Below are 9,682 nucleotides of genomic sequence, written 5' to 3' on the forward strand. Positions count from 1 at the left end.
TTTTAGGAATTAGATCATTGTTTGGGTTAAAATGGAAGTATTTCTTCTATAAAGGTCTTTCTGGCTGAAAGCCTTGAAGGTTAACTGATCCCAACTTATTTACATTATTTATGTGTTTTTATCTTTCATGGCCAAAAGCAAAACAGAAAGCAGTGTCAGCTTCTTCTGTAACAGACAGTGTTACATGATCAGATAATATCCTCTCATATCGATCGCAGGCCCCTGAATCACATCGAGTCGAAATGGTTTCATGGCAGACTTTTAATATTAGCAAATATCATAATTGTCAATATGATCTCAAGTCTTGATGGAACTGATGACTTACACCCCCACTAAACTGTTTTCCTAATTATGTTGTTGTGGCAACGTAATCGCTGCCTGAATTATGCTGAGAGACAACGTTCCTTTTAGGTTATGAAACACTACATTCATGGAGGGATGGCCAGCATACAAAGGGCACTTTGGTTAAGTGTTAAGGAAATATCGTGGTTTTGATTAAATGTAAATAAAAATAAAAAAATAAATAAAAACATGCTCTAGTCACTACGAGTTGAAATTGCAAAGCAAGTTTACCTATTTTGGTGGAAAATAACTGAAACACATCATCAGTGAACATTTTACTGATAAGTTCAGTCGCAACATTTCCTCATGTTAATAGAAAACATAATTTGCTTGGTGTACCTTACCCTCAAAATATATTTAATGTTTCAAATCAGTGGTGATTAACATAATATCTAGTGGACAGCACTGGGAGGTGACTGAAGAGATCTCATCATGTGAGTGTGCTGATTTCAGCCTCATATTTAGATCATGTCTTTTTGTCTTTCTCTGTTTTATTACAGCATCTGCACTTCGGATTGTGCTGCTGGGAAAAAATGAAGACAAACAGACAAAACTTGGGAACTTCATCACTGGGGAACAAAGTTTTCATTACCAAAGATTTTCCCCAACCAGGCAGTGTGTGGCCACCTGTGGAGAGTGGAGAGGAAAACCATTAACAGTAGTGAAAACTCCAAACATCTTCAGTTTGTCTGTTGAAATGCTGAGAAGAGAGCTGAAGAACTGTTTGACTCTTTGTCCTCCTGGACCAAATGTTCTGCTGCTGTTAGTGAAACCGTCTGAGTTCACTGAGGAGGACAGACAAACACTGAAGTTCATCCTGAGTCTGTTTGGTCAAGATGCCTTCAAATACTCGATGGTCATCATGACACATGAGGAGAGGAGTGAAAGGAGTGTCACTGTTAATGAACTCCTGAGAGACTGTGGAGGAAGATACTACAGTATGTCTGAAGACAACCACAGATCACTGATGGAGAGGATTGAAGAAACAGCTAATAAACCCATCAGAGCAGCTTTAAACCTGGTCCTGTGTGGGAGGAGAGGAGCAGGGAAGACTTCAGCAGCCAAGGCCATTTTAGGTCAGACAGAGCTTCATTCAGTCTCCAGCTCATCAGAGTGTGTTAAACATCAGGGAGAGGTGTGTGGACGTTGGGTTTCCCTGGTGGAGCTGCCTGCCTTGTATGGAAAACCTCAGGAGGCAGTGATGGAGGAATCATTCAGGTGTATCTCCCTCTGTGATCCTGAGGGCGTCCATGCCTTCATCCTGGTCCTACCTGTGGGTCCCCTCACTGATGAAGACAAGGGAGAGTTAGAGACCATCAGGAACACATTCAGCTCTGGAGTCAATGACTTCACCTTGATCCTGTTCACTGTGGAGTCAGATCCTACAACTCCAGATGTTGTCAACTTTATAAAGAAGAACAGAGACATCCAGGAGCTCTGTCAGAGCTGTGGAGGAAGATATGTTGTTCTCAACATCAAGGACCAGCAGCAGATCCCAGAGCTGTTGGATGCTGTGGAAAAGATGAGAGATGAAGGATCCAGATGCTTCACAAAGGACACGTTCACTAAGGCTCAGCTGGAGAATGTTTCAAGACTTAAAGCTGAACTGCGGGATTTCAAACAGAAAAAGGAGATGGGAACTGATGACATCAGTCAGAGCAGAGAGCCTCTCAGGATGGTGCTGATTGGGAAGACTGGCAGTGGGAAGAGTGCAACTGGAAACACCATTTTGGGCAAAGAACATTTTAAATCTAAAGCCTGGTCAAAGTCTGTCACTAAGGTTTGTGAGAAAGCAACAGGAGAGATTGATGGACGACCTGTCGCTGTGGTCGACACCCCCGGCCTGTTTGATACGACTCTGTCCAATGATGAAGTTCAACAGGAGCTTTTAAAATGCATCAGCATGTTGTCTCCTGGACCTCACGTGTTCTTACTGGTGCTGCAGATCGGCCGCTTTACACAAGAGGAGAAAGACTCTGTGGAACTGATCAAGAAATATTTTGGCAAGAATTCAAGAGATTTCATCATCATTATCTTCACCAGAGGAGACGAACTCAGTGAGTCAGTTGACAGTTACATTGACTGTGATGACTTTTTGAAAAAACTGATAAATGACTGTGGAGGAAGATACCAGGTCTTCAATAACAACAATCAGACAGACCGCACACAAGTCAGAGAGCTGATAGAGAAGTCCAACAGAATGCTGACAGAAAATGGCTGCAACTGCTACACCTCAGAGATGTTCCAAGAGGCAGAAGAAGCCATACAGAAGGAAGTGAAGAGAATCCTGAAGGAGAAAGAAGAAGAGATGAAGAAACAGAAAGAGGAGCTTCAGAGAAAACATGAGGAGGAAATGGAGGCAGTGAAGAAAACAGTGGAAAAACAGAGAGCAGACACTGATCGAGATCGAATCAGAAGAGAACAAGAGGAGAAGGAGAGAAGAGAATTAGAGGAAAACTATAAGAAAAAAATGGAGAAAATGAAGAAGAAGTATGAAGAGGAGGCCAGAAAACAAGCTGAAGAGTTCAATGAGTTCAGACAGAAATACACCAAGGACTTTACAGCACTGGTAGAGAAGCACATGGAGGAAATACAGGAACTGAAGAAAAGGCATGAGCAACAGATACAGGAGAATGAAGAGAGCCATGAGAGAGAGCGAAATGAGTTACAAAAGCTCTCAAGTGACAAAGAAAAAGCTCTGAAAGACGAAACAGAGACCTTGAAGACAAAGCATGAGCAAGAAATATATGAACTGGAACAGAAATACAAAGACAGGTGTATCATCGCGTGAGGTTCCCATTTTAAGTTTCCAGGATACTTTGCTTTTCTCCATATTAGGTCAACTACAAGTGATTTCATCCTCACAAACATTTTTTGCTGTGCGACCAGAAGACTGGATGTTGTGTACTCACCACCTGCCTGACGGATATACATCATTTAAAAGCACATGAGAATGCTCAACAGTGTCCACTGAGGCCGGCAAGAAACTTCTCTAACATCCAATAATTAAATGAAAGTACAAGTCCATGCATAACTAACGTTCTTTTCTCAAATCATGTAAACATAAATAAAGTTTCTCCAAGCCACAGGACTTAACTTCAATATTTTAAGCTGGTGTTAAATGAGTGTCAGATGGCCGCAATGTGTCGATGCAGCGTCTGGTCTGCTTTAAATGAGGAGCTGATGGGATTGTCGCTGGCTTTTCTAATATTTTGATTTCTTTTCGTTGTCTTTACAATAAGTATAAAGTATAATCACATTGTTTTGGTTACTGGACAGCCACATTGTCTTTTTAACCTGTTGTTGCTGCTGAGTCAGTTTGACATCCTGGATATATCCTTCAAACACAGATATATCCTTCAAACACAGACTGTAGACCCCTCTGTCTGCTGCTCTCTGACATCACTCTTTCATTGTTCCAAAAATATGATAATGTTTCTTCAGGGAGTGCAGTTAGTGACAGTGTGGGCTCCATGCTTACTCTGACAGCTTGACCGACCATCACAAAGGGGTCAAGTCTGTATCATTACACATGTTCAGCATGTACAAAGCGATATTTCAGTGTGCTGTGTTCGTAGTCTTTTATTCACTGCCATTATGTTTTACATGAGCACTGTGGGCTAGTGTGGCTTGTTACAAACTTGTTATAAGGAAATCTGTGACCGACCTGCAGACAGTGAAGCACAGAGAACTGGAGGAATGTGCTCGTCAGTCTTTATTAATGTTAGCGATTGCTTTCACTCAGTCTTGTGATGTCAGGAATATTATTCATTTTATTGACATTTCAGATTTGTTGAGATATTATTGAGTTTATATATTGACTTTGCTGTAGTAAATATGACTGTTGCTGTCATAGGATGTATAAAAACCATCCTGTTTTCCTTGATCTCAGGGGAAATGTCAGGACATGAGTGTGGAAGATAGAGATAGACAGAGTGTGTTATTGGCTTCTGTCATCGCTCTTTTTTATTGTGTTTCTGCATTTTGTGATGTGCCTGGATCAGATATGTTACCAAAATATATTCTTGTATTAAAAACAATTAAACAATAAGCATCACTATTTTTTTACTACATTCATTTGGATTTGTGTAAAAACTGTCATTTCAAAAAGCTAAAAGAAAAGCGAGGTTTTTCATAGGGCTGTTTGCTGCTGAAAATGTTGGAATTATTGATGCATTAATGTGTTGATTATTTTAATGTTGCAACTGGTAAAGGTGAAGCTCATTTTAATACTTTATATTACTTTATAACACTTTATAATATGAATACTTAAGACTTTACATACTGCTGGGAAGTTTAATCTATCATTATCATTAATTATTGATTATCTTTTATATTATTAATTTGAATCCATACAGTAACCAAAGCCTTAAAATCAATGTAGTGACATATAAAGTGACACAAAATAAAAATACACAAGTATATGAACCTTAAATGTCACCATTAACTTTTTGAAGGAAAACAATTGCATATTGTTTTCCTTCACAAAGTTAATTTGCTAATACACCACAGTAGAAACATGTACACAGACACGTGATGTACAGGTTCAGTCATTGTATTACCTATCATTTCTGTCTGTAAGTACTTAAAATAATTCACTGCTTTGATAAATAAAAATTTGCTTTGAACATTCCCTATTTGTTTTTCTTTGTTCTTTGTCTTCATAATTATTTAATTAATGCTACAAATGTTAAATTAGCGGAAGAATATTATGCTGATTAAAACAGTGACATCAGTATTTAGATAACATTACATCAATATCAATAAGTTCAGGCAAATAAGCAAATAAAAACAATACTGACAGAATTTTGGAGCGACAGAATGAGGTACTGTTTTGTATTTCCCCCCAAAAAAAAACCTCACGACCACCACTACTAGTACCATTATTAGTACCACTTCTACTAACTGGCCTGATGCGTAAGAGAACTAAACCCACTGACTTTGGGAGGAGGGAACCCAAGGTGCTGAAATGCTAAATGATTTCTTGGTTTTTCTTATTCCTGGGGTACTCTACTGCACTTAGTCGTATTTTATCTTTCCGCCATTTCATCAGTGCAACTTTTCCACCTCCTCCAAATGAAAAACTTTTTCCCAATATTTTGAGATTTTTTCAGCTTTCTTGTGTTTCCACTCAGGATATTTTTTTTTAATTCTGTGCAAACTGAACATGTGCATCAAAAAAAGTTAGATGGAAATGCACCTGATGTCCAGTGAGGCCACTCAGAAGCTTCTCTGACATGACAAAGGTAATGTCCAGGTCCCTGCCTCGTCAAAACAATGATAATCAGGGACTTTCTCTGTGACTCAGGACTCATAATAAGAGCTGCTCTTTATGACTGCTGGGTGTCAGTAATATCTTAGAAAGCTGACAGATCAGTTGGGTGTTGGTGTACCTTTAAGTTTACCTGACATGCATCAATTAAATCTTGTTACTGTAACTGTGTTCATGTTTCTGATGAGTCTGTGTGATATCTGTCTAACAGGGTGAATTATACAGCAGTAATATGTGTAACAAAGCAAAGTGTACATTTGTAATATTAAGTATTTTAATTACACAAAATCTGTTTCAGTTGTTTTTACCTGACACACTCAGGCCTCAACAGTCAATATGTGGAACGTTCGACACATCCACCTTTGGGGGTACCCCACCTATAAAGAGGTGTCTCCTGCCTTACATCGCCCCTTTTGCTGTTGTGCTCCATGAGAGAGGTAAGTGACATTGCTCTCGTAGTAACGTCAGTGTTTTAGTGCTGTTAAGCTGTGTATGAATTCATTTTTCAGCCTAAACTTATTGTATAATGTGCTAACATATTCCAGTGTCACTTAACTTGTGTAGGGGCTTGAGTTATATGGTCGAATTGACGGAGGGTTTAGTTTTTACATCTTGCTATCAGAGCTGTCAGGAACAAACGGAGATCGCCTCCAAAGATATCCACAGTCTGGGCCTCTTGCAGACAGCACTAGAGTCCACTGGTTACATCTGTTCATTTATTGCTTAGGATACTCTGTCAGGTTGAATGACATACATATCAAAATTATTTATTTTTTTGCCTTCATAGATAGGACAGTTAAGCATGAGGGGGAGAGAGAGAGAGAGAGAGAGGTAATGACACGCAGCAAAGGGACACAGGCTGGAGTCGAACCTGGGCCGCTGCAGCAACAGCCTTGTACATGGGGCACCTGCTCTATCCACTAAGCCACTGATGCCCCATACATATCAACATTTTGATAATCAGCCAGTTACTGCCACTGCTTAACAGGACCTAAATGGTTTATGTCATCCTTTATGAGGATTAAAAACATATATTTTAAAATGTTTAGAGTGCAGTCAGCCTGTTATTCTGTCACAAGAGGGCGCTCTGTCTCTATGAGCAGGTTTGTATTTGAAGTGTTTCCTGTTCAGTGACCTAGAGCCTGATTACTGTCTGTCAGTGCATGTACATCATATTTATAGAATTCCTTTTAGTATCATGAGGCATCATGTTGGTCAAGATACTTTTACATTTTACAGGGCAGGTGCTCAAGTGGAACAAAAGGGCATCCCTTCCACCATCTTTTTTTTTTTTTCGTGCATGAAAAATTGTGCACATGCACAGTGCACCCTGCTGGGAGGTTTCTATCTGCCAGCACCAGAGAGGTTTCTTGAGCTTGAGGCCTAAATTTACTACATTTGTGCAATGAGCAGGGAAATGTCTGGGTAGCTTACATAAGAGGTGTCTAAATATTTATAAAATATGCACACATTCACTTTCTAAACACATTTAATCATTTATTTATGACAGGAAACAACAAAAAAACCAATGACACACTAAAGTGGTCTTTAAAATAATCAACAACACAAAATTAAAAAATGCTGTTCTCTGAATGAATAAAATAATAAACCAACAATCTACCCTTCAAACTATAAAGTAGGCCTGTGCTCTCCTTACTTTGCTCTCCTGTCCTCCTTTCCTTATAAAACAGTCAGGTGCTACTTCTTATAATTATCTTCTAAATAAGCTTTAAATATTGTTTAAGAATCCCAGAGAACAGACGTGCAGCTGCACGCTCCTTCCTCCTCCTCTGTGCTCTTTACGCAGCACAGCCCCAAACTGCATGTCATTTTTGTTTAAATCAATTATCAGAGACGAGATGTGGGAGACGCAAACTTTATTTCAAGTTGAGGTTTGCTTTAAAAAGACTTGTTGCAGTGGGAAAACAATTCAGCATCGCATTAGGATGTTTTAATAGTGGTTATCTGGCTGTGCATGATGGCAGATGAGGGCAACGTGATGCTGCTCGATTTGCATGTGGCTGCCAAAAGGCTAGTTGAAGAGGGAGGGGCAAACATACTTTTAACTGAGAATTGACGCCACGGGCCAAAATTATTTTAAAATAAAATATATAATTATCAAAAGAAATAGGAAAAAAATATCTGTTTTAAAAGGGGCATTTATCTCGTCAGAGTCAGAGGGCAGAGGTTAGGTGCTTGTGCAGATGATGATGATCCTGATGATGATGATGAAAAAACATGGCAAACAGGAAATAATGGAAGAAGCCAGAAGAACATAATAATGATGGTACACAGGAAACTGCACAGGAAGATGTCCAGCAGTCTGGACGTGTGTCATTGAGGGTGATTCTTACTGACTACATATGTTATTTATAGTAAACATTTATGTCATTTTCATTTGCAACTTCTGTCAATGTGTTTTGTTTTTGTCTAGTAGCACTGTGACCTGAGTCACATGAGCTCTAAAATTGCACACCTGTTTCCAACACATTTTACACCCTGATGAAGACTCTGTGGTGGAAACACGTTGGTGTGTCCAGGTACTGATGAGCTTCAGATGTATTTTTGGACAGTCTGCCTGAGCCATGGACTTTTACACTGAGTGAGCTGGGCAGTCATTGTTTTTATCTTTATAAAGACAGTTTAAATGAATTTAAAACACAAGTACATCAGGACAAGCTCTCAGATAAAAGTGTGTTTTAAGATGGGACTTAAAAAAAGATCAATGACTTGGCCGACCTGATTGTTCCAGAGCCAAACCTGTCAGTCACTATCTAAAACAAAATTATATGATTTTTCTACATAAGCTATAAAAACTATTCAATTAAATGATTAATTGTCTTTGATATTTTCACATATGCAGTGAAGATTTCTGGGTAATACGTACAGTACGTTGATGTCGTCAGATGTCAAGTCTCTATTTGTGTCAAGACAATACATGCAACAGCGTGCACTGGGGCCCGTCATGATAGTGTGCACTGGGGCCCGTCATGATAGTGTGCACTGGGGCCTGTCATGATAGTGTGCACTGGGGCCCGTCATGATAGTGTGCACTGGGGCCAGACGTAACTTTCTTACACCACTGTACCAGATGCTGCAAAAATAGGGCCAGAAGAATCAGTAAAGATCTCAGCCACCCTGATAACTGCTGTTTCACCCTGCTGAGCAGCAGCACAGAGAGGATCAGGAGGAGCTTCCACTGAAGACTGATATTCTACTAAATGGCGTAGTAATAATTACTGGAATAATCAATTTGTTAACATTAATTGGAAATTGTTGTGGACTCACTATAAAAATATCTGATTAATAATAAAATCAGTGAAGTTCATTTTAAAATGATAATTTTTTTAATTTATCCGACAAACCACTTTATTAAAAAGTACAGACCTGATCGTTCTGATTCCTGCGTATTGTGTAACACTGACACAGAAACAATTGTACATTTATTTTATGAATGTATTTATGTTAAATTCTTTTGGATAGATGTTGAATATGTGTTTGAATCTTTATGTGGGATTAAGATTAATCTGCAAAAAAGGGATGTTTTATTTTATTTTGAGAAAAAGAATATGGACAGAAGTCATGTTTTTTTTTTACTAAACCTTCTTATCTTATATGGAACATTTTATGTACATAAATGCAAATGGACTGAAAGGATACCCAATATCCACCAGTTTAAGAATTAAACTGTATTTTGAAACACTAAAAGGACTGATGATAAAGAAAGCCTTCCAGACTATGACCTTCTACAAAACCTTAAAATCCTCATTTTAAATTGAATATATGTATGTACCCCTGATTCTGTTTATCTTTGTATATTTTTGTCAATGTTCAAACCAAAGAATTGAAATAAAGTTTATTTAAAAAGAAGAACCCCACAGACATCTATTATTATTACTGCACTGTTTTAAATATACAAATGAATGGAACTGATGATTGATCATTTACATAAACTGAGTAAGATAAGATAATCCTTTATTCGTCCCACAGCGAGGGAACAGAGCAAACAGGAAGCGTCAGTGGAAATAAATAAAATCCAAAATATAAATTCGTAAAGTAAGTAAACTG

General features: G+C 38.5%; 1 protein-coding gene across 1 annotated transcript in view; it reads left to right on the forward strand.

The window, feature by feature from the left end:
• LOC126396955 (GTPase IMAP family member 8-like) overlaps positions 1-3,687 on the forward strand; it is a 4,366-nt gene extending 679 nt beyond the window's left edge. The window contains exon 2 of the mRNA XM_050055357.1: positions 843-3,687. Coding sequence (XP_049911314.1) covers positions 843-3,133 — 2,291 coding nt within the window. The 3' untranslated portion in view covers positions 3,134-3,687. The remainder of the gene's footprint in view (positions 1-842) is intronic.
• The last annotated feature ends 5,995 nt before the right edge of the window (positions 3,688-9,682 follow it).

Source organism: Epinephelus moara, chromosome 10, assembly GCF_006386435.1.
Source record: "Epinephelus moara isolate mb chromosome 10, YSFRI_EMoa_1.0, whole genome shotgun sequence".
Classification (NCBI taxonomy): Eukaryota; Metazoa; Chordata; class Actinopteri; order Perciformes; family Serranidae; genus Epinephelus; species Epinephelus moara.